Genomic DNA, 24,252 nt, shown 5'->3' on the forward strand with positions numbered 1-24,252 from the left:
TTTTTTTTTTTTTTTTTTTTTTTTTTTTTTTATAATCTATATATTAAAAATTATGGTATAAACTTTTAATTAGGTGTCTAACAAGTCCTTATCTTTACGTTGGTAGTTCTGTTTTTTTTTTTTTTTTCTCATAACACTTGCCTGAAATTGTAGTTTAAAAAAAGCCAACCTGAAATCAACTAAAGTTTGATAATTTAGATTTAGAAATGATAACTAGTCAAACACACCATTTTTAAATTTCAAAGATCAATAGAATTTGTTGAGAACTTTTAGAAGTGTGGAGTCTAAATACGCATTTGAGTTGAGTGTCAATGAGTTGAATGATTTGTGATATAATTGAATCAAACATTTGGTTGAATTTCGAATAGTTGGGTATGAATGAATTATGATATAATTGCCTCGACGATTGGGTTGAATGTCGATGAGTTGGGTATGAATGAATTATGATATAATTGACTCGACATCTTATTGATTAAGTATGTCGATGAGTTGGGTATGAATGAATTGCTATATAATTTTCTAACTGGGCGATTGATATTCATCGCAGATCGTGAACGGAGACGGTGTGCAAGAAGCAGCAAGGGAGACAGACGGGTACTTCATAAAGAGTGGGATCGTGACAGTAATCAAGGATGCTTTGATTCCCAGTGGCACTGTTATCTAAAGAGAGAACAGAACAGAACAGAGCAGACATGTTTTCCATTGAACTGGTGCCTCTCTCTCTCTCTATCTCTCCCTCAGTTTTGGTTACCGTTCCATTTGGTAGTAAATGCATAGTTTAGGGAAGAGAATCCCCACTCCACAGTCCCAACCATTAGGCACTGTTCTACTTTTAACTTATGCTGTAAATGTTCCTCCCCTCTTCTTCTGCACTACATCATTTCATTACCTTCTTTCTCTCCATTTCCCCCCATTGTACCCCATTTCCTTCAAAATAATCACCTATTAAGAACAATAACAGCTCGCATTTAATAAGTAAATACATCTATAAGCGTTTTAACCTAAGTGTAATTTTATAATAGATAATTAGAAATAAAAAAATAAAATGAAATTTAGAGACTTATTAAATACTTTGAAAAATTACGGAGTCTAAATAGATAAGATGAATGTGGCATTTAGCAAATTATTCCATAATTTACAATGATATGATATTGTATCAACAATGCTAACAATCTCGAGATAACACAAACTAAGAAGTCTATGAGTATATAAATAAAAAGTAATTTGTTACAAAACTTATGGAAACTAAACATCTATCATCAAACAAACGTCAAAACAACTCCCACTTACTTTTCGCCCACAAGAGAGTTGGCATCGATGGCCCTGCGTAATCAAACAAAACCAACCTAAAAAATCAATCTAGACAAATGTGGTATTAAGAACTTTACAAAAGTTTGAAATGACTTTTTAAATTTTTATAAAAAAGGTCGTTCTATACTAACACTAAGAGTACACAAAACTAATTGATGAAGAGATTATGTTTCATTTTATTCTCGACTTTTGAAATATTTACTTCGGTTCTTGCACTTTTAACTTTTGTCTATTTTAATCTTACTTTTGAAACGCATATTAGACGTTTTTATAAGTGCAAGAACCGAAGTAATGGATGTAGCACATATAAGAATAGTTTGCAACCCGCTGCTTACAAAGAGGACATGACCCAAAAGAAAAATTGAAACATAATAACACATCCATTAACTTGCTATAGACATTATAGAAGTTACCTTTTCATAAGACTATTTGGCTAGAATGTTTCTCCATTTATCTTTTAGGTCCACTGGGGTACGAGTGTTATCGAATACGTGATGACCGAATTCCAAAATTTTCTTCCAAGGAACATTTTTACTGTCTGTAGAAGAGAATCTATGAACTCCTTCCTGAAAAAAGTAGTTTTAGTTAGCATAAGGAAGAAACAAATAATGATTGGAAACAAAAAATTAGTATTTGGTCATTTCTTCTCATGACCAATATGAGCTACTTTCATATCCTTTGACCGTAGTAGGATTCAAAAATGAGACAAGATGCATAATCAAGGGCATCTTCGATGCAGATTCGGAAGAGAGTTCGTAGATATTAGTAAACGACACGAATGAATTGAGAGAACGGAGCAATATGAACTTGAAAATTCTTTTAATGCAAGAGAAATCGTCAGAAAACTTTTCTACATGGTAGATCATGTCAACCAGCTTTGCTAACATTCAGATGAGAACTCAGTTTTCCATTCTAAGAATCATGCCAGGTGCGTTCAATTATTTCTCTTCCCCTTCTGCATGATCTAATCATTTTGGGGCTGAGATTTAATAATAAAAACGAGAACAGCTGGATCACACATAGGAACAGATATCACTAGTCTGAAAGATGAAATCTAACGTGAGATCCCACGTCGGTTAGAGAGGAGAACGAAACACCCTTTAAAGGGTGTGGAAACATCTCCCTACATCTCCCTAGCAGATACGTTTTAAAAACCTTGAGAGGAAGTCCAAAGAGGACAATATCTGCTAGAGGTGGGCCTAGGCCGTTACAAATGGTATTAGAGCCAGACACCGGATGATGTGTTAGCGAGTAGGCTGTTCCCCAAAGGGGTAGACACGAGGCGGTGTGCCAGTAAGGACACTGGGCCCTGAAGGGAGGTGGATTTGGTGGGGGTCCCACATCGATTGGAGAAAGGAACGAGTGCTAACGAAGACACTGAACCTGAAGGGGGGTGGATTGTGAGATCCCACATCGGTTGGAGAGGAGAACGAACACCCTTTATAAGGGTGTGGAAACCTCTCCTTAGCAAACGTGTTTTAAAAACCTTGAGGGGATGTCCGAGAGGGAAAGCCCAAAGAGGACAATAACTGCTAGCGTTGGGCATGGGTCGTTGCATCTAATAACAATTAAAGATGCTAAAAGTCCAAAACATCTTAATTGATCAACTGATGAATTGGTACCTTCAACATTTCCTCCTCTTCAGTGGACCAACGCATTCTCTTACGCTTCCCGCCATGAAAATCAAAGCTTTTGCTGCAAATCAGATAATGATAGTTACTAGTTAGTTGTAATTACTTTTATAATCAGAAACTGCTTTTGCAGCCTAGAAAGAGACTTACAATTGATTACGAGAGGCTGGTTGCAGCCTTAAATTTCTGGATGCAGAAACTTTCTCAATTTTGGTAGCATGATCTTTCCCAGGATTTGAAGTTTGTAAACGCAATGACTTTCTCGAAGAATTAAATTTCTGTCGGTCTGATCTTCTATTAGCTTTGATTTTAAAGCGCTTTTTCTTCACGATCGTTTCATCCTTCAAATCGTTATTTCCAGATGCAAGACCGATATCTTCAACCATCCCTTCGTTGTCGGGATGGATTTGTTCTCCACCATCATCTTTGTCTTGTTCTTGAGGTTCTTGAGCAGTCTCCCCATCATGATATGCACTAGTAGTCGCTGGTTGACCTCGATCCTTCGCAATTTCATCATCCTGAAGGTTATCGGTTGACATTAAGTTTTCTTCGTCCATCATTTCCCCATCTTCATCTTCTAAACTTTCTAACTGATGTGTTCCTAATGTGTCAGCCTCACGAGTTTCCTCTTCATTCATTGAATCCTCACACGGCTGAACTTCAGGAGTTGAATAAATGCTCTTCTTGCTAATATTAGACACAATAGGACCATCATGATTTTCGCCGATAACCCCCACCATCGACGTTGCTTGAATATCTCTTGCTATTCTCGCATGGTTTTCCCTTTCTTTACTCTGATTTTGCTCGATCTGCGTATCCTGATCTCGTGAGCTATCATTGCCCCAATGACTTCCATGACTAGGCTGGTTCGCATCCACTCCTCGAGTTGAGACATTAGATGCTTTCTTCTTACCTGCTTCTCCTATCTGCAGCAAATTGCCACCACCAACCATCCTGGTATCAACAAAATTCGACAACGCTTTCTTTGCCACCATAGCATTTCTCCTCGATTCGTTTACACGAACCAAAGCTCTTTTATATGAACAATAAGGACAATAGAAGCGCCCTTCTTCATCGAACGAAGGTTCACATGACATACAGAGCTCATGAAGAGCAATTGGACATCCAATTTCAGTACAAACCAATAGATCACCACTCTTGTCGCATCTAATACAAGTGTCTTTCTGAAAGCAATCTATATTATCCAACACATCATTAGTTTCATTCCTTGATGCCTCATGAACAGTGTTGTCTTCTGCATTCAGCACATCCTTACAAGATGCAAATCCATCATTCGGAGTGTTGCCTTCTGCATTCGGCGCATCCTGACCAGATACAAATTCATCGTTTTTTCAGCAAACATTCTCTTCCGTTTCTTCGAATTTGTATTAGGAAAAATTAAGTTAACACTAAAGATTAGGTCTATCAAACATTTGCTCAGCAAAATCCAAGCGAGTAACAAACGACGTCCTCGTGGATCACAGTTCAGTTTCAGTCGCGAAGAGCAACGGAACAATGAAACGATTTGCTTTGCGAGAAGAAAAAGAAAACGGCTCCATTGCTAAAAAGAAAGAGAAATGAATACGAACCTGGTCAGAGAAGGAGGGAGACGTCATAGGTGGCGGATTAGAAGCGGCGGAACGCCGGGAAAGCCTGGACTTCCCGCCACGGCGACTCTTGGTCCTCACCGTCTTCCGGCACATTTACGAACCCTAATCTTTCAGAATCTTCAGTGCTCAATCAACACAGCGAATGAGAACGACCCAATTTCTTCCTCAATTCGAGATGAAGAACCATTCCGTTTTCCCTCGAAAAATTGTTCTTTACGCAGACAATGAAGATGACAATCTCGATTCGAAACCATTTTAATTTTGTACTAAAAATACCATTTTTATTTCGAACGCAAAATTTGGTTAACAAATCTACTTATCCACTTCGTCTAATAAATCGTTGGAACAATTTTAATAATTATTTTTTTTTATAAAAAAACATTAATGTGTTAATGAACGCAAAAGGTCAATTTTGGTCGAGATTAATTTTAAAAAAAAAAATTAACATTTTTTAATTGTTTATTTATTTTCTCGAATAAATATTTGAATTATCAATTAAATTATTTATATTTATATTGTTCAAACATAGATTTAGGTCCACTCAATCATTTATAACTCAAATTTATCCTATTTTATCTTAAAATTATTATTAAAATTAAAAATATTTCTTTCCTAATTAATTAGTGATGTGATGCATCTAACCCAAATTAATAATATTTTAATTATTAAAATATAATTTTTAATAATTAAAACAATAATATAATAATTTACCGAAATAAAATATTTGTTTGGATTATGAATTCGATTGGGTTCTTCACGTCATCTCGTTCTTCCCTTGAATCTTCCCGCGCCTGGATCAAGTCTGAATCTCTCAGTCTCGACTTCTAATTTGTGGTTAATTTGTTTACATTTTTTATATCTTTGAGCGGAGGCGTTATCAATTCTTTTATGTGGTGGGATGTTGATCATCAGATATGGATACTGCGTTCGATCAGTTTATATCACATTGTGAAATTTGGATTCATAATTGGATTTTATTTTCGTTCTTCCTTATTTGTATGCAGTTATTCTCATGGCTTCGAGTGTTAACAAGGAGCTTGTGTCTGGTAAGCAGCTAAGTTATGGTGTCGCGGTGTGCGATGACTATATATTGTTTGTTTATTTAGTTCTTGTAGTGTTCATTAAGCAATCGAATATGAAATTTGGTCGTGTCTACGCTACAATTCATGTTCATATATTGAAGTTCATGGCTTGTTTACTCAACTACTACCGCTTCAATTTGATTCATAAATCATTCGATCTTTACGTTTTTCAGTACTTAGTGGATTCGGGGTTTGGGTAAGGGACAAGATGGGGGGTTGGTAGTGAAACATGGTGACGGAAGGGACAAATTCTAGTAATTGATTTGAATTGGGGATACTGTAATGGATTTATTGCGGTCTCCAGAAAGTTCATATGATTATATATACAAGATGAGGTTGAAGAAGTTGGTCTCGAGACCAGAATTCTATTATCCACATATCTTGTGGGCATCTGCTGTATCAGAATTATTGTCGCACTTCGGTTCAAAACTTCGAGGGAGCATAACTGGGGCCTAGCCTCATCTTCACCTGAGAAAGTTCGCTCATTTGAAGTTTGTCTAGTTGTTAGGTACTCCTTGACCATCTGGGTAGCATTTGATTGGCCTCGTAACAGTAAGATCAGCTCTAAAACTGATATGAACTAAGATATATCAATCATATAATATACTTCAATGAAGATGTGAAAAAAATATTGTGAAATTTATCAAAAATTATTTCAATTCATGCCACATTGAAGAAGAATAAAGTTTCATGTTATAAATTTTGGGTGGATTACAATTTATAGTAATTTAGAGTTACTGTATTTCATTAATGTATTTAAGACTTTTTATTTACATTAGGTTATAATTACATCATGGTTAATTATGACCATTAAGTATGAACGTTACAACTCGAATGTCTTTAATAGTTTCATTTTGAGGCTGTATAAGCCATATATGTTGTATTTGTAAGTAGACTTGGAAAATACAAAAAAAGAACATTTGTGCTTTTTCTTTAGCCAATGGCTGAGTTTTTTTTTGCAATTCTATGTAGTTTAGGTTCCATGTAGAATCATTTAAACTCGACATGATCACTATTGCTTATAGAGTGATTCGAATCTCAAACAAGTGTTCTTGCGTTGAGATATTTGATCAACAAGAATCATTAAAGGTAGACATGATCGATCTTGTTTGTGGAGTGATTCGAATCTCAAACAATGCACTCACCTGTTTTTCCACCCCCTCGTCTTTGTGCAGTACTCTCACAAACATGGATGGAAAGACTTCGATCGATATTGCTAAGCTAAACAACCAGAACGAGGTGCTGAAGTGGCTCGAAAAGGATGCCTTACTGTAACTAAAACATTTGTGCCTAAGTTACTGCATCTTCGCCAACGTGGTGCCTTGACGTTCGGGACAAAGTTATCGTCGGGACTCGTGTTGGGTTATTTTCGTGTCCATTGCTTTCACAATAATCTTGTAGTTTCAGCTGGTTACAAGTCAGGTATAATACCCAATTTGTACATTTGGTTTGGTTTCTCCTTTTACTAAATTCTTTATTTGTGTTATAGTTGATGATAAGGAGTTTTGCTGCCGTTCATCCTCCCAGTCGTTTAATTAGAGATATGTTAGTAGATATTGTCTTTTTTGGACTTTTCTTTTCGAGCTTCTTTTCAACGTTTTTAAAATGTGTTTGCTAGGGAGAGGTAACACCTTTATAAAGAATGTTTCGTTCTTCCTCCCAACCGATGTGGGATCTCATAATCCACCCTTTTTAGGATCTCGCTGGCACTTGTTCCGTTCTTCAGTTGATGTGTGACCCTCCAATCCACTTCCTTTGGGGTTTAGCATCTTTGTTGGCACACCGCCTTGTGTCCACCTCCCATTCAGGGTTCAGCCTCTTCGTTGGCACATAGTCCCGTGTCTAGTTAAGCCCACCGATAGTTGTCTTCCTTGCACTTTCCCTTTTAGGCTTCCCTTTTTAGTAACAAAAAGTCCGAAAAAAATATATTTGGTATTTATTTTCAAAACTAATTTCTAAAAATAAATTCTAAAATATATTTTAAAAAATGATAAATGGTCGTTTTCTTTGTTTTGCAACTAAAAGCCTTTGAGGATGTAAATAGAGATAATCTCAGGACAAGTGAAGAAAAAGATGAGAAGAGATTTCTCTCTATTAGCTAACTGAATCGAGATTCTCTGTGTCTCACTTCCCAACCTCTGTCCAAGTCTCCACCCCACCTCACTTTATATATATATGTATATGTATCTATTTTTCGGTCGAGCTTGAAAAAATTTAAAATTAAATTTATAAGATAACCTACTAAATATCCCGTAGAAATATTCTATTTAATTATTTTAAGTCAAAATTTAATATTTTTTTTAATAACATGAACGACAAAATTGCACATTTAAAGGCAGACGTAAAAAAAATAAAAAATCTAGTTGGAAGAAACAAAAGAGATTTTTCTTAGTTCTTCTTTGTCATGAACAAGAAAGCTAAAAAGGGTTATTCCATTGAAAGCAATAGAAAAAGGAAAAAGAACTAAAAGCCCAAAGCAGGGGAGGGCGGTGGGGACACTTTGCAATAGCCTTACATGGATGGATCATTATTGTTTGGCAACTCAGAAGATACCTCCAAATTTTCCCGGAAAATGAGAGAAACTCAGTATTGCACCGCTCTTGTTCATTGTTAGATAACGATAACTCATCGCAAGCTTCATGGGGTCTGGAATCTGCCAATGCCATACCATAATCCTACGGTCCTCTTTCACTTTCATGCGGTCTTCTCTGGAGCAGATATTTCTGTTCATCAATGAAAAAGTTGAACCGGACAAATTCCATATGGTGAGAAAATATCAAGACCCTTTGATTTTTGTAACGAAACTGCTTGTTTTATCCACTTTTTTCTTATGGGGTTTATCGATAGTGATGGAAAATCCATTGAAATTTCTGAAAAAATAGGTCTACCAGCATCGCAGCTAGCATTCATACATACCCAGAAAAGGAAAAACGTAGGGAGTGATGCTTTTTCTTAAGTTTTTATGCTGTTTTTCGTTCATATTAACTCTGAAACTTCTTCTTCCAACATTGTTCATTCGAGTGTGTAGTGCTGGTGTATCAGGAAAAATGATGTTTAGTAATAGAAAGAGATCACTGTTGCGCAAAATATCCCCATTGGAGCTTCTTCCTTGCAGGTGAGCATCTGTTTGAGTTTATCCTGTTCTGTTTATCTGTTTTTCATTAACATATTAAGAAGGTATTTACTTCTCATTCTTCCTTGATTTCAAATGGGTGTCTGAAGTTTTTGTGCTAGCTGATGATCCATGGTAGCAAAAGTTCTGTTTCTGCTATGTTCTTCATTTTCATTCTGATGGTTGTTTTGAAGTTTTGTGTTCTTGAGCTTGTCTAGAGGGCTCATTGGAAGAATTACCAGATTAGTTCTGCTCTAAGTCTCCATTTTTGGCTATACATACATTTTCAAAAAAAAACTGTTGAATTCTGTGATTATTTGTTGGTAAACCAATTGTTAGTTGAAGATAGTTGAGAGAGGCAATATCTTCGGTTATATGGCTGTAGCGATGTTATAAATGCTACTGCATTTTGTACGTGTGTGAGATCCCGCATTGGTTGGAGAGGGGAACGAAGCCTTTCTTATAAAGGTGTGGAAACTTTTTCCTAGTAGATGCGTTTTAAAATCGTGAGGCTGACGGCGATACGTAACGGGTAAAGGTGGACAATATCTGTTAGCGGTGGACATGGGCTGTTACAAATGGTATTAGAGCCAGACACTGGGCGGTGTGTCAGCGAGAACGCTGGGCTCCCAATGAGGTGGATTGTGAGATCCCACATTGGTTGGAGAGGGGAATGAAATATTTCTTGTAAGGGTGTGGAAACCTCTCCCTAGTAGACGCGTTTTATAATCGTGAGGCTGACGGCGATACGTAACGGGTAAACGCGGACAATATTTGCTAGCAGTGAGCTTGGGTTGTTACAAATGGTATCAGAGCCAGACACTGGGTTGTGTGCCAGCGAAGACGTTGGGCTCCCAAAGGGGGTGTATTGTGAGATTCCACATTGGTTGGAGAGGGGAACGAAACATTCCTTATAAAGGGTATGGAAACCTCTCCCTAGTAAACACATTTTAAAACCATAAGGCTGATGGTGATACGTAACGAGCCAAAGCGGACAATATCTGCCAGCGGTAGGCTTGGGCTGTTACAACATGTCCATATTGAATGGAATACAATGAGTATCCACCTTGCTTTTTCCCATTCTCTTTCTGCTTTTCCTTTGAGTACGATTCGACTTTCATACTTTCGCTTGTTTGATTCAACAGTATCTTCCGTACACGTGCAAGAGAGAAAGATCAGAAAATGGATGAGAAGAGTGAAACCAAAGAGCCATCAAGGTCTAATCTGTCATATCCTTCTCATCAAATCAGCCCTACAGAGAAGAGGACACCAATTGAAGTCTTTCAAGTGCCTGAAAGTTTAGGAGATGACCATTCCAAAGGAGAGAGAGATGCCACTCATGATCAGGTTGGGGAAAAATCAACCGTCACTTCCTTTTGTCCTGCTGCCAGCATGAAAGCATCTAAAAAGTGGATGGCATTTGAAGGTGAAAACTTAGATATAACAAAGACATACACAAAGAGCTTCAGTGGTAGCTTTGGGTCATCTTTTACTGAACTCTTGGAAACAACCATGACAAAAAAGACTGCAGAGAAGAATAAGATTGGCGATTTGTCGTCGTTGACGTATGTTATCTCAGATGCAACAAAACCGGATTGCCCCATCGTGTTTGCCAGTGATAGGTTCTTGGCTATGACTGGATATACATTGGAGGAGCTCATTGGAAGGAACTGGTAAGAAATGAATCAAGTATTGTTATGTGATAGATATCAAGTTTGTTATTTGATACCCTGTTTAGTTGAAACCAATGAAGATGAACTTTCCCTGAATAGAAAGAGGTATTTTCCTGAATTCTGAAAGCTAGAAGGAGTTTTTTTTTCCCCTTTTCATGTTGATGTTGTTCTATACAGCCGTTTTCTTCAAGGACCGGAGACGGATAAGAACGAAGTAGCAAAAATACGAGATGCAATTGGAAAGGGGAATAGCTACTGTGGCAAGCTCTTGAACTACAAGAAGAATGGTACTCCTTTCTGGAATCTTCTCACTGTTGGGCCTGTCAAGGATTCCCATGGCAACATCATCAAATATATTGGGTCTGTACTTTTTTCTTTCACTGTCAGATGTTCAAAATAAATTTTCCTTCTTGTTATTGACTACAACCAAAAAAAGGCGACCCGTTTTCAAACTGAAATAAGTACCTCACCTCACTTACGAAGTAGTTAGAGATGGACGGAGAACTATGAGAGTTTTCTTTTCTTTCATTTTCTAATAGCGGTCCCTTATTTGGTCTTCGAACTAGTCATTAATGGTCGGCTTCATTGGTATCTTTTCGGTATGCGTTCCGAACACTTTCATTTTTAGCGTCTCATCTTCTCTAGATAAGGGAAACTCGAACATCTCGAGCGGATGGTCTAACTAAATAACTTTTTCTTTTTCATTACTTCCATGGTCATGCCTCGTGGCACAACAACACCGGTACTATTGAAATGGTTTGTCAGTAGAGATGCTCCCACAAGTGCACTAGATTGGTTGTTTTAATCTGAGCTGTTTCACCAACTACGCTTTTCAATAAATTTATTGATTTGTTTTTCTGCTATTTTGGGTTTCAATGTTACTACTAAGCAAGTCGATACACTGATTGACATTCCTGTGGCGTTTCTCAGAATGCAGGTTGAAATTGGCAAAAACACAGAAGGTACGAAGAAGTAAATCATGCTGAAATAAAACAATACTCGATGGTTCGCTCGTTTCCTCTGATTTGGAACGGAAGCGTTTGCCTGCTTAACTTCTCTCATCTTTGATTTTCTAGAAAAAGAGAAGTCCACGAGGTCCATGTCCATGACAGAGGTCCAAGCTGAGAAGGTAATTAGGTCCATTGAGGTCGAGGCTGCGAAAAGTCTAAGATCTTACGTTCAGTCAAAAAGACATGATGCAGATAGAAAGCACGAAGAGCCAGAAACGACTGGCAAGAATACTAGCACAGCTGATAACCAAAAGGCTCGGTTAGATCTAAAAAACGCTCCATCCTACTTCAATTCATACGAGGAAATAATAGAATCAGGATTATCAGGTCTTAGTTCCTCAATGAGGTTCGTTTTCCGTCTACAAATTAGTTAAGTGAATGAGGGAAGGACGATGCCAACCGTCAAATAAAAATTTCAGTATATGTATATACATATATATTCATGTCTATTAACCAATGGCCTGATATTCTACTCAAGGCTGACTCTTTTGGTACTCTTTCACCCTTTTTGTTTGTAAGAATCACATTTCAAGACCCTTGTTCTTATGCAGGTTCAAAGAAAGGACTCTAGGCTCTGCAGTCGAACGTGAAGAACAGAAAGTTGTTGAGACATCTGTTTTCAAGCTTGGGGACGGTGATCGTATCGCTACAAGAGAAAGGGACATACGTCAAGGAATTCAGTTGGCTACCACATTGGAACGAATTGAGAAGAAATTTTTTATCACGAACCCAAGACTTCCTGATAATCCTATTGTGAGTCGAGAGTCTTTTCAGTTTTCTATTGCCCTATATGAAACTTGTTTTGGTTGAAATCTTAAAAATGGTTGTTTTTGACATTTTTTCTTGCAGATATTTGCATCTCAAAGGTTTCTTCATTCCACAGAATACACGTGTGAAGAAGTTCTAGGGAGAAACTTTTGGTAGAGTTTCACTATGTTCTTTCTTCTGTTTTAACACTTAAAGTTGTTTTTATCTTTTTCAGCATCCTTAATGTTATTCTCTCATGTTGTCCCTTTTTCTTCTGTTTTAACATCGTCTCGTGTCCACCCTCCTTCGGGGCAAAGCCTCCTCGCTGGCACATCTCCCAGTGTCTGACTCTGATACTATTTGTAACAGCCCAAGCCTGTCACTAACAAATATTGTCCTCTTCGGGCTTTCCCTTCCGGGCTTCCCCTCAAGGTTTTAAAACGCGCGGCTAGGAAGAGGTCTTCACACCCTTATAAAAAATATTTCGTTCTCCTCCCCAACCGATGTGGAATCTCATAATGATTTTCTCTGAATATGTAGTGATACTCGTAGATTCTTGACTTAAACCAACCAATTATTTTTTCAATGGCTTTTGAAATTAATATGTTCTGGTCTTCTTTCCAATGCCTTGATACCACCATCTATCAAGATCAATGAGTGGTTCATAGAGCAACATTCACACTCACATGGTCCATCCCTCCTTTCTCTAAAAGGTTGGCCCCTCATCCTTGATTTTCCCATTTTCAATATCCCTTTCAATATCCCATGGTTCTTTGGAGTAAGAATAGAGTGATTCCCTTGCAATTTTTTTATAATGAATCAATTTTTTATATGTAACAGCCCAAGTCCACCGCTAACATATATTGTCCGCTTTGATTCGTTACGTATCATCGTCAACCTTACGATTTTAAAACCGTCTGTTAGGGAGAGGTTTCCACACCCTTATAAAGAATGCTTTGTTCCACTCTCCAACCAATGTGGGATCTCACAATCCACCCCCTTGGGGGTCCAGCGTCCTCGCTGACACATCGCCCCGTGTCTAGCTCTGATACCATTTGTATCCTTATAAGGAATGCTTCGTTCCCTTTTCAATCGATGTGAGATCTCACAATCCACCCCCCTTGGGGACCCAACATCTTTGCTGGCACATCGCCCAGTGTCTAGCTCTGATACCATTTGTAACAGCCCAAACCCACTGCTAACAGATATTGTTTGTTTTGGTTTGTTACGTATTGTAGTCAGCCTCACGGTCTTAAAACGCGTCTGTTAGGGAGAGGTTTCCACACTCTTTATAAGAATGCTTCGTTCCACTCTCCAACCAATGTGAGATCTCACAATTAGCTCCCTTGTTTTCCCTTGTTTTCACTTGATGTAAACCACTAATTTTACTACATCAGTAATCAACCAATTTCTCGTTTCCAGCATCAGTATTAAACTTCTATAAGAAAAACAATTAGATTTATAATAAGTATTTACAACCACTTCAATTTGTTTCATTCCACAGGTTTCTTCAGGGACTTGAAACAGATCAAGTAACTGTTTCAAAGATAAACGATGCCATTGAAGAGCAAAGAGAAATCACTCTTCAGATGATCAACTATACAAAGAGTGGTAAATAAAATGGTTTTGTTTTTTCATCTTAAGTAGTACTTTTGAGTCTTACAACTTGGAAGAACCTCAATTTATTGTACTTTTTTTACTGTGTTGATGCCAATTTTGATCTCATGATTCATAGGAAAAAAGTTTTTGAATTTGTTCCACTTACAACCCGTGTATGATCAAAAGAAGGTATGATCTGATTCTTCTTCTAATAATCAATTAGAATTCGTACTTTGGATCCATTTCAAGTTTCATATGGTCGGATCTTCTCTTCACTCTCCCTATATTAACAGGGCGAGCTTCAATATTTCATTGGCGTGCTACTTCATCTAAAACGTTCGAAAGACTGGCTTTTAGATCAGATGAAGCATGAACGAACTAAGCTGGTGATTATTGCTCTTTATTTTCCCCCATTCTTATTATGAATCTTTACTTTATATCTCATTTTATTAAGGTGCTTTATCAATTATACATTTTTTCCTAGGTCAAAGATATAGCAGAAAGTGTTGACCGGGCTGTTCGAGAACTTCCCGATGCCAACTTGGTAGGGGTTTTCAGTTATTTTTCCGTTATTGGATTTTTTGATGTCTTTTTGGTGTCCGTTTTGATCGACTTCCTTTTTTTTCTTTTGACTTATGGTTTGGTCCTCGGAAGTATACACTATTCTATGACTTCCTCGACTTATGGGAAGATGTAGTGAAACGTTTTAGATATGCCGATATTTCCCTTTAGAAGTTCGGTTCTCTGGCAACAGCTTATGCAAGTTTCCATTTTATGAATAATATCAGAAACCAAGTAATTTCTGGGCAATCTACTGTCAGCCAGTCTTACCAAGGCCTCACAAGAAGTACAGTCCTTCCTGGATAGCCATACAAAAGGTACATGTAACGTTCTTCGTGTTCATAATGCAAGATGATATCAATGTTAGAACACTGCCATCAGTCTGTACATTTGCCTTCAAAGAATTCGCCCGAAAAAAAAAGAAAGTATTATTTCAAAACACTTTCGACTGTTTTTTCGGATTTTGAATTTCGACGAATAGATGTTTTGCATGCTTTCTTTTACCGCTTACCATTAGATGACATACAAGACGAGATGAGATGAGTTAAAAATTACTTAGTTATTTCTTTCAATGTCTACATTGTTTCATAGATTACCAGTCATGGTGAAAAGATAGGACTCCATCATTTTAAGCCAATAAAACCTCTGGGTTTTGGAGACATTGGAAGGTAAATTCATCATTTAAGCTTGAATATTTTTAATCTTGTCAGTGTTTTAAGAGCTAATTTACCTAGATATAGTCACTGAGATCGTTTCGTTTCGGTTTGAATAACTAATACAAGAAGTGCTCAAACTACCACATTCACATGAAGTTGAGCTATTGGGTTAGGATAAATTTGGTCACTTGGATATTATTTTGATTAACGACTCTCAAAACGCGCATGTTTAATATTTAATATCGAAATGTGGTTAGATGATATCACAGAGGTTGCTACTAATATGAAAAGCAGCTAGATTAGCACAAACACAATCATTTTATACGTTCTAAAGCTTCTCTCACTAAAAACACGTGCACAACTTCTTTCTCTCTGAGTAGATTGGTGGGTTGATGCTTCGAAGCATTTTTGTGAGACCCCACATCGGTTGGAGAGAGGAATGAAACATTCCTTATAAGGGTGTGGAAACCTCTCTCTAGTAGACGCGTTTTAAAATCTTGAAGGGAAGCCCGGAGGGAAAATGCGGTGGACTTGAACTATTACAGATAAAATCTGAGGGTAAATTTGAAGCTCCTAAACTTGTACGTCTTGTTGATCTAATCAAAAGTAATGGTTGTTGCAGTGTTCATTTGGTAGAACTGAATGGAACAGGTGAACTCTTTGCAATGAAGGTTATAGAGAAGTCAGTAATATTAAATCGTAACAAGGTAAAAATAATTTACCGTCTGATTCTTAATTTTTCATATTTCCCCCATGTTCGAAGTAATATATTGCAGTTCAGAGCAGGATTTAATAGTACTTTTGAATGTTCTTTTTTAAAACAATGAAAAGCTAATGTGTAAAGGGATTCAGTAATTTTATGTTCTTTGTTTGGGGTAAAAAAATATGCATTTCCTTGTTTGTTGAAGAACAGGTTCACCGAGCATGCATGGAAAGGGAAATCATATCACTTTTGGATCATCCTTTCATGCCAACACTATACTCTTCATTTCAGGTATTCAAAAGTTGGTAAACTTTTTAATTTTGAGCCATTTGATCGTCCCATAGGAAAGCCATTGTGGAGAGTTGTGATTTCTAACATGGTATTAGAGTCATGCCCTTAACTTAGTCATGTCAATAGAATCCTCAAATGTTGAACAAAGAAGTTGTGAGCCTCGAAGGTGTAGTCAAAAGTGATTCAAGTGTCAAACAAAGGGTGTACTTTGTTCGAAGACTCTAGAGAAGGAGTCGAGCCTCGATTAAGGGGAGGCTGTTCGAGGGCTTCATAGGTCTCGGGGGAGGCTCTATAGTGTACTTTGTTTGAGGGGAGGATTGTTGGGAGAGAGTTCCACATTGGTTGATATGGGGAATGATCATGGGTTTATAAGTGAGGAACACATCTCCATTGATACGAGGCCTTTTGGGGAAGCCCAAAGCAAAGTCACGAGAACTTAAGCTCAAAGTAGACAATATTATACAATTGTGGAGAGTCGTGATTCCTAACACCCATATCTGCACAAGTACCTGTTTATTATACTAACACCGTTGTCTCGATGACTTGTCAGACACGTACACACATTTTTCTGATAATGGACTTCTGCCCGGGCGGAGAGTTATTTACGTTTCTTGACAATCAGCCAATGAAAATGTTTAAAGAGGAAGCTGCTGGGTACGTTGAGCTAATACTTTTTATATTCTGCACTTATGAACTTGTTCTTGTGGTGATATTGGGGATGTGATGGGAGCCTAAAATGATCTCTTCTTTCGTTTCTCGTGTGCTCGAGTGTGTTTTTTCCCTTGACCTACAGAAGTACTGAATAATATCTATATTGCCGAGCTAGAGAACATGAACAATGGTGGATTAATCATCCAGAACTGAAGAAGCACCATCAAAGTCATGTTCCAATGTTTGGTTTGGATGTTTTTTTTGTTTGGAAGAAACACCTAATCAATGTTTTTTTTTTTTTTTTTTTTTTTTAAATACTATTATCAGAAACACTGCCAACTGCGCTCTTGAGCATGACACATGTTCTAAGAAAATACGGTAGAGTTTATGTAATATCCCAAGCCCACCACTAGTAGATATTGTCCGCTTTAGCCCGTTACGTATCGCTATTAGCCTCACGGTCATAAAACGTTTTCTAGGGAGAGGTTTCCACACCCTTATAAGGAATGTTTCGTTCCCTTCTCCAACCGATATGGGATCTCACAATCTACCCCCTGGGGACCCAACGTCCTCGTTGGCACACCACCCGGTGCTTGGCTCTGATACCATTTGTAACAGCCCAAGCCCACTGCTAGCAGACGTTGTCCACTTTAGCCTGTTACATATTGCCGTCAACCTCATGGTTTTAAAACGCGTTTGCTAGGAAAAGGTTTCCACACCCAACCAATGTAGGATCTCACAATCCACTCCCCTTGGGGACTCAATGCCCTCGTTGGGCATCTGGCTCTGATACCATTTGTAACAACCCAAGCCCACCGCTAACAGATATTGTCCGCTTTACCCCATTAAGTATCACTGTCAATCTCATGGTTTTAAAACACCGTCTGCTAGGGAAAAGTTTCCACACCCTTATAAGAAATGTTTCGTTCCCCTCTCCAACGAATGTGGAATCTCACAGTTTAGGCTTTTTTGAGTGACAGAGGATATCGATCACATTCTATCCAAAAGAATTTTTAGAGGGTTTGAGAGTCGCCAATGTGAGCTTTGGTCTTGCACTCGGTTTAGCGTGTCTCTAAGGGGCGCGTCTATAACTAAGTTTTTATTGTCATTATTCATTAGGTCTTATTCGGACCCTTTTTTCTTTTGTGTACGTTGCCTCAGTTTTGTAGGCTCTCTTTTTGTTCGTCCTTTTTCTTTCGTTTTTTCTCAATAAACGTTCGGTTATTCATTGTTCTTGTTCCCATGATGCGAGATATTCACACTTATTACAATGCACCATGAAGTAAAGGGACTTGAATGCTTGCTTGTTTTTGTATAATAACACCTACACTCTGGCCTTTCAGCATTTAGTGACAAACATCACTATTTTTCAGGTTCTATGCTGCAGAAGTTGTCATTGCTTTAGAGTACCTTCACTGTTTAGGTAATTGTTGCTGCTTCTCTTATTTCTGAAGTAGTAAAAAAATTTTACATTTACCTTCACTGTTTAGGTAATAAAAGTCGTTTGATAAGTAGGTTTGTCTTCTAATACCAAATGTCTAAGACTATATATAAGTTTATCGAGCAATAGTATTACAGCCGACACATGTATGTTTTTTGCAAAATACGAGTCCTTCACCTCCCGCCCGGCTTGGAACTATTAAAATATGGGTTAGATTACAAGCTTGGTCCCTAAACTTTGAGGTACATATTGATTTGGTTCCTAAACCTTCAAAAGTGTAATAGCCCAAATCCACCACTAACAGATATTGTTTGCTTTGGCCTATTACTTGTCGTCGTTAGCCTCATAGTTTTAAAACTTGTCTATTAGGGAGAGGTTTTCACACCTTTATGAGGGATACTTCATTCCCCGCTCCAACTGATATGGGACCTCACAATCCACCCCCTTGGGAGATCAGCATCCTCGCTGATACACTGCCTGGTGTCTAACTCTGATACCATTTGTAACAACGTGAGCTCACCACTAGCAAATATAGTCCGCTTTGACCCATTACGTATCATTGTCAACCTTTTACGATTTTAAAATGCGTATGTTAGGGAGAGGTTTCCACACCTTGATAAGGGATATTTCTTTCCCCCCTTCAACCGACGTGGGACCTCACAAAAAGTACGTAATAGGTCCATCAACTTTCAATTTTGTCAAATAGTAAGTCCATGATAAATTCAATTTTTTAATAAGTTAATTAATCTAAATTGGAAGTTTATGTCTAATAGAACCTTAACTTTTCAATTGTGTGTCTGGTAGACCCAATTGGAAGTATACTATATTCTGCTCTGTTTCAAGCGTTGGTCACGTTATGACCCACATATCATCATATCCGTGATCATTTTTCCAATCCCCCGTGCAGGTATTGTCTACAGGGACCTAAAACCCGAAAACATTCTACTCCAAAAAGACGGACATATCGTCCTCACTGATTTCGATTTATCATTTAAGACATCGAACATACAAGTACATAACTATTTACTCGTTGAGACATGTTTACATCTCCTTTCCGTTCTTTTAAGAGATTTGACACGAGAACTTTATGCTCTTCTTGCAGACCACAAAATCTCCACCCCGGAAAAGGATTAAGGGATCTTGGCATAGATTGGTGCCGACATTCGTTGCTGAACCGATTGTAGAACTGAATTCATTCGTAGGAACTGAAGAGTACATTGCTCCTGTATGATCTATGTTAATCTCCATAGACAACTTTAGCCATTCCAAGAATGTTAATAATAGTTCATATCGTTTGTTTGTTGTAGGAGATCATTATGGGAGCTGGCCATAATAGTTCTATTGACTGGTGGACTCTTGGTAAGAACGCTATTTTCTTTGAGGCTTTTTCTTTTCCTTCTTTGATGGTTTGATGCATGGAATTCAGGTATTTTGCTGTATGAAATGCTCTATGGTCGCACACCCTTCAAAGGCAAGAACAGGAAGAAAACCTTCTCCAATATTTTGTTCAAGGACTTAACCTTTCCCCTTAGTATTAAGGTAAGTGGCTGTGAATTTTCTTCCTTTTCTGTGTTAAGGCTTCAATTTTGTTCGAGTTCTTGGTGTTCATAGTCAATGTTGCAGGTGAGTCTTGCAGGAAAGCAGCTGATTGATGCACTACTACAGAGAGACCCTGCACGTCGTCTAGGATCAAGTACCGGTTCCGATGAAATCAAACGACATCCATTTTTCCGTCATATAAATTGGCCTAAAATACGAACAATGGTAATACTATTCCCTTTTGAACATCCACAGAAGGCTCAAGCAAGAAAGCACCTGAAAAGAAAATCTTCAAGATAAACAGCATTTGTTTCTCTTTGAATGCAGACTCCACCATCAACAGAAGTAGCCCTTCAACTATTTGAGAGAGATCCGAAGGCTAATGATTTGAAGTGGGAAGATGGAGTGCTCAGTCATTCAATAGGCTCTGATATTTTCTGAAGGATCTCAATCTCAGCAGAAAAAATTAGCTTTGTTTATATGAGTACCATTCAACAATAAATCCATTGATAACATGATTAGTAGCCTCAAAGAAATCTCAAGGGGTGCCTTTATAATAAGAACTTGAGATGTTTCGAGATACTCCCTCATTCTAAAAACTCCATTCGTTTGATAATCGTTTGATTTTTTTCTTTCTAAAAATCAAGTTTATAAACATTATTGCTACGATGGGTAAAAGAATCAAGCCAAATTTGAAAATGTAAGGTCCTAAAAACAAACTCAACCTTTTTTAACCTTGATTTCATCGACCTTAAATAAAACTTGGTTATCAAACAAGACTTAAATAACTCAAAATCCCAGGTTGTTTGGGGTTGGCCAAACCCTCCAGAGAATTGGTGAGTTAGACGAGCATAATACAAGGTCGAAGTTCGATCCTCGACACCTCATTTCAAATAACATAAATAAAATTAGACAAGGAGGAAAACTAAAAGAGTGTTCAAATCTTGGGCTAACCGAATAAAAAAAGATATTGGAACTGAAGGATGGCAAGGTGCAGGCCGTGGTTAGGCAAGGATAGATGTAACATACAAGGAAAATGTGAAAGAAAGCAGGATGAACAATCATTTCTAAAGCATAGCTGCCGAAGGCTTCTGGTAAGAAACAGAGAACGAACACTTCTAGCATAGCAAGCAATAACGTTTGTATTTGTGATCAACAATAGAACAATCCAGCAGACATTTAACCAGGCAGGTGAAATCACTAGAACACCAACAATTTGTGTAATTCTACAAATGAAAATAAGCAAAAACAAGGCATTCACTTGTATGATACAAGTCCAGATAACATATAATTACAATGTTTCAGAACAACTCAATTCACCAAAAAACTGAAACATACACTGAAGTGTTCCTACTTGGTGGCCTGCGCAATTATGTTACTTATTGAACTAGCTTGCTCCTTTGCTGTCTCCACCAACGAATCCTACAATGGAATATCAATTACCTTATCATCAGCTGAATTGAAATCATAACTAAGGTACTGCAAAGATAAAGAAGAGTACCTGTGCGGCTATCAATCTTGCTACTGTTTTCTTGCTTGATTCTTGGAGTTCGCCAGCTATTAGAAGCTCATCCAGTATATAATAGGCCTTCAATGTTTAAATAAACAACACATTCAAAATTTCATATAAAGGACATAAACGTCTACTCAAGAGAAGTTAACTGGTGTGAAGCTGAGTGTATGTAATTCAGATGCATCGGATACACAAAGTACCAATGTCTGGCAGGCCAGAGGCAATGGATTGCTAATTAAAGAAAGGTGCAGCTTTTATATATGCAAGTAAATAATACCTTGTGAAAGTTGAAGATCAAATCCAACTCACAGACCTACAAACATAAATGAAAGACCATAATAATGAAGAAACTAAATGTCAGTTAAAGAGATGGTGCAAAAAGAATATTCTTGAACAACTTACGAACTAAAATTTAATTCACTTACACTGCCAAAGTAACGGTCCAAAATCTCAACGAAATGATGAATACATTCAAGGACCTCTAATTCATTGTCATCCTGATCAATGCACATGCAAAAGTAAAGACTAGCATATCTGCATTAGACGAGCAGTAAAATTATTAATTATCTTAGACCGGGCAACATGGACAAATTAAAGATTTGGATTGCAGAACACATCAATACACCATGACGTACCTTTTATATACAGCTTTGAGTCCCCTCCATTCCACAAAGTTACAGAGCTTAGGCCCCCGATTTAGAATCATTCCACTAAGCTCACGGATAACCTTTTTAAAGAACATGAGCAGACACAAGCACATGTCATAATGTGGTAAGACCAATAGATCCTAGGGGAACTAAGACTTATTAAAGCAAATAAACTTGTGGGCGTGTGGAAAGCAAACAAGAAATTGCAAATATTATCATTGCTGGAAATTAAAAGAACCTGTTAGCATTAAATTACAGAATGAGGCAAATAGCTGACTTACCTTGGATCTCTCCTTCTGAGTATAAGGAGAATACCATTTCGTCAACCTCACTTTTCCTTGTCTGCTTATAAGAAGCACAAAGTGAATCTGGAAATTTACACCAACAACATCAGTTAGAACACCATGTAAGATATAAGATCAAGCCGTCTTTTCTTGTGTGGGGAAACGAAGATTTGAAGATATAAACACTAAACTTAAGTCGCTCCAAGGAAGAGAGAATTATTTTATGAGAAAAAACCACGCTTTCATTGAGGAAAAAAAAAAAAATGAAACACTACAAAAGGAAAAGCTAAAGCTAACGAGCATACAAGAAACACCCCAGACCAAAGATGCCAAACAACTATCTCAACAAAAAGGGGCTCCAATCCACAATAATAATTTTTGGATAATTTACAAAAGTCGTTGGGAAGAGGCAAGAAAAAGATTCAGGAACTCATGGCTTAAACAAACTCACAAGCTCGAGAACAAAAGAAATGAAACAAGAATCACCACTCCACCACTCTGGAGAAGTGCGGATTCTACTGCTAGCTCAATAGAGAAGAAACAGCTCCGCCTAAGGGAGGCACAACCAAATGAGGGAGTTAGGACGGACCACGATTACAATCCCAAACCACCTAGCAAGACTAAATCCAAACCCCAAGATTACAGAACTATTCCTGAAATTCCAGATGCTATACAGCCACAAACGAACGAGCACGACGAATCCAAGAACAAACCGAAACGAAAATTGGGCAATCGGATGTCGGCTAAGCAAAGATCTGAATCTTAACAACACCAAAAGCACTCAAAATCGATCCTAAGAGCGAAAAAAAAATTCAGAAAAAGAGGAAACAATTAAACCATCCCACAAAGAAAGAGCAAAGCAGATCCACGATGAGAAAGACTATAATGCATTGAACAACGCAATTTCAACCTTGAAATAATCAAAATCTAGAAATGAATCAAAGCAATATAATCACATACCATTTTGCTCTGAACTTTCAGGAACCAAAGATCTCGATTCCAAAATTCGATCTCTCCGATCAGAGTACAGTTTCTCCTCCGTCGTTCTGCTGTAAATATATTTTGTTCAGAATTCATAACCCGCCAAAGACTTCGGGCTCGAAACTGGGTCGGGTTCATTTGGGTCCATTTAGTAAGATTGGGTCTAGTATTGGGCCTTTGAGCTTTTTCCAAGCCCAATTTCAAGCCTTTTCCAGATCCAATTAGTCGTTTTTCCCGGGAAATTGTTGACGATTAAAATTTTCTAGTCGTTGACTTTTATTTCTAAAAACGTTGACCTTCTTCTCAACGTACGTGAGCGTGTGGGATTAAATTATTAAGGGGGAAAAGTAAAGTATTTTCCAAACCGGCCATTAACATCCCTCAAGACTTTAATTAATTAATTAATTAATTATTAAATTAAATTCAAATAAAGATTTGAGATTTCGTTGAAACGATATTTTTTGATCGACGGAACTATAATTATATTAAAGTTATAATATATTTTATGATTCATTTTTTATTTTATATTTATTTAATAATGATTTACTTTTGATCGAGCTTCGTTTATTAATAATTATTCAACAGATGTTCTCAATTATATTTCTAAAGTATAAAATAGTCAACTCATAAAATAAATTATCAAGAATATAAAAAAAAAAAAAAAAAATCAAACATGTTAAGATTGGGACTAAATTTTTGTTCTAAAAAACATCTTTAAAAAATTAATCCTTAATTAATTTTTTTATAAGGTTCCTTTTATAAAAATTAAAGTCTAAACAAATTTAAAAAAGGAAACAATTTGAAACTCCATTTTAACTATATATATATATATAACCAAATAAAAAAAATAAATACCATGTTTATCAAAACAACTAATTTGAAACTCTATTTTATAAGGTTCCTTCGATCTCATGATGATGTGAGTGAAAGAATGCAAGATAACTGGTTAGTTCAACTATTGCATAATCAGAGAACAAATCATCGAACCCCTAATATGTAACTAATGCATTTGTTTAGAGAGTTATGCTCCGATTGACACGAGAATTTGTGCACTCCTATTAGAGATGGTAATTCAATGGCACAAAGAGACCTAACCGCTACCCGAAACAATGGACCAAGGGAAATTATTTCCAAAGGATTTACAATGCTGGGAAGAGGAAGGATCTGCAGAGAGGGCAGGTAAAGTGATCTCTGTGTAGCCAATTCTCAA

The 24,252-nt window shown here is 37.3% G+C and overlaps 4 protein-coding genes across 10 annotated transcripts in view; 2 read left to right on the forward strand and 2 right to left on the reverse strand.

The window, feature by feature from the left end:
* The window catches only part of LOC111468168 (glucose-1-phosphate adenylyltransferase small subunit, chloroplastic/amyloplastic), a 4,431-nt gene extending 3,461 nt beyond the window's left edge, over window positions 1-970 (forward strand). Inside the window, exon 9 of the mRNA XM_023113289.1 lies at window positions 548-970. Coding sequence (XP_022969057.1) covers window positions 548-664 — 117 coding nt within the window. The 3' untranslated portion in view covers window positions 665-970. The remainder of the gene's footprint in view (window positions 1-547) is intronic.
* Window positions 971-1,138: 168 nt separating this feature from the next.
* On the reverse strand, window positions 1,139-4,840 carry LOC111468177. Of its 2 annotated transcripts, XR_002714722.1 has the most exons (6): window positions 4,532-4,840; window positions 3,093-4,267; window positions 2,934-3,006; window positions 1,725-1,877; window positions 1,269-1,323; window positions 1,139-1,218 (listed from the first exon to the last, which is right to left on the reverse strand). XR_002714722.1 is itself a non-coding variant. In XM_023113298.1 (5 exons), the coding sequence occupies exons 1-4, from the start codon at window positions 4,643-4,645 to the stop codon at window positions 1,737-1,739; spliced, it is 1,503 nt and encodes a 500-aa protein (XP_022969066.1). In that variant the 5' UTR covers window positions 4,646-4,840; the 3' UTR covers window positions 1,139-1,323; window positions 1,725-1,736. The 2 variants fall into 2 exon arrangements, 1 of the variants encoding a protein (XP_022969066.1); XM_023113298.1 differs by having other exon boundaries at window positions 1,139-1,323.
* Window positions 4,841-8,120: 3,280 nt separating this feature from the next.
* LOC111468107 (phototropin-2-like) lies at window positions 8,121-20,199 on the forward strand. 6 transcript variants are annotated; one of them, XM_023113177.1, is made up of 25 exons: window positions 8,121-8,399; window positions 8,517-8,566; window positions 8,656-8,749; window positions 9,892-10,419; window positions 10,597-10,779; window positions 11,350-11,381; window positions 11,496-11,688; window positions 11,981-12,182; window positions 12,279-12,349; window positions 13,681-13,787; window positions 13,912-13,964; window positions 14,069-14,161; window positions 14,260-14,319; window positions 14,564-14,653; window positions 14,928-15,004; window positions 15,615-15,699; window positions 15,906-15,986; window positions 16,537-16,640; window positions 18,011-18,060; window positions 18,986-19,089; window positions 19,181-19,303; window positions 19,386-19,437; window positions 19,505-19,617; window positions 19,702-19,842; window positions 19,945-20,199. In XM_023113177.1, exons 1-25 carry the CDS (start codon window positions 8,368-8,370, stop codon window positions 20,056-20,058), a joined length of 2,832 nt encoding a protein of 943 aa, XP_022968945.1. In that variant the 5' UTR covers window positions 8,121-8,367; the 3' UTR covers window positions 20,059-20,199. The 6 variants fall into 6 exon arrangements, with proteins under 6 accessions (XP_022968945.1, XP_022968949.1, XP_022968946.1 ...); XM_023113180.1 differs by having other exon boundaries at window positions 8,354-8,399; window positions 8,663-8,749; XM_023113181.1 differs by lacking the exon at window positions 8,517-8,566.
* A 542-nt stretch (window positions 20,200-20,741) lies between these two features.
* LOC111468332 (AP-1 complex subunit sigma-1-like) lies at window positions 20,742-23,106 on the reverse strand. Its single transcript, XM_023113511.1, has 7 exons — window positions 23,022-23,106; window positions 22,059-22,145; window positions 21,766-21,857; window positions 21,556-21,664; window positions 21,408-21,443; window positions 21,119-21,205; window positions 20,742-21,039 (listed from the first exon to the last, which is right to left on the reverse strand). The coding sequence occupies exons 1-7, from the start codon at window positions 23,022-23,024 to the stop codon at window positions 20,968-20,970; spliced, it is 486 nt and encodes a 161-aa protein (XP_022969279.1). The 5' UTR covers window positions 23,025-23,106; the 3' UTR covers window positions 20,742-20,967.
* Between the last annotated feature and the right edge of the window lie 1,146 nt (window positions 23,107-24,252).

This window comes from Cucurbita maxima, unplaced genomic scaffold, assembly GCF_002738345.1.
Source record: "Cucurbita maxima cultivar Rimu unplaced genomic scaffold, Cmax_1.0 Cma_Scf00036, whole genome shotgun sequence".
NCBI lineage: Eukaryota > Viridiplantae > Streptophyta > Magnoliopsida > Cucurbitales > Cucurbitaceae > Cucurbita > Cucurbita maxima.

Bases quoted from the DNA above. Each gene is read 5' to 3' on its own strand.
- LOC111468177 (XM_023113298.1), bottom strand. From the start codon at position 4,645: ATGTGCCGGAAGACGGTGAGGACCAAGAGTCGCCGTGGCGGGAAGTCC. The intron at 4,268-4,531 runs GTTCGTATTCAT...GTATCTGGTCAG, and splicing joins CTCCCTCCTTCTCTGACCAG to GATGCGCCGAATGCAGAAGG. The intron at 3,007-3,092 runs GTAAGTCTCTTT...TCTGATTTGCAG, and splicing joins CCAGCCTCTCGTAATCAATT to CAAAAGCTTTGATTTTCATG.
- LOC111468107 (XM_023113176.1), top strand. From the start codon at position 8,577: ATGCTTTTTCTTAAGTTTTTATGCTGTTTTTCGTTCATATTAACTCTG. The intron at 10,420-10,596 runs GTAAGAAATGAA...TGTTCTATACAG, and splicing joins GAGCTCATTGGAAGGAACTG to CCGTTTTCTTCAAGGACCGG. The intron at 14,320-14,563 runs GTAGGGGTTTTC...GAATAATATCAG, and splicing joins AACTTCCCGATGCCAACTTG to AAACCAAGTAATTTCTGGGC.
- LOC111468332 (XM_023113511.1), bottom strand. The intron at 21,858-22,058 runs GTAAGTCAGCTA...TTCTTTAAAAAG, and splicing joins CTCAGAAGGAGAGATCCAAG to GTTATCCGTGAGCTTAGTGG. The intron at 21,444-21,555 runs GTAAGTGAATTA...TTATGTTTGTAG, and splicing joins TGGACCGTTACTTTGGCAGT to GTCTGTGAGTTGGATTTGAT.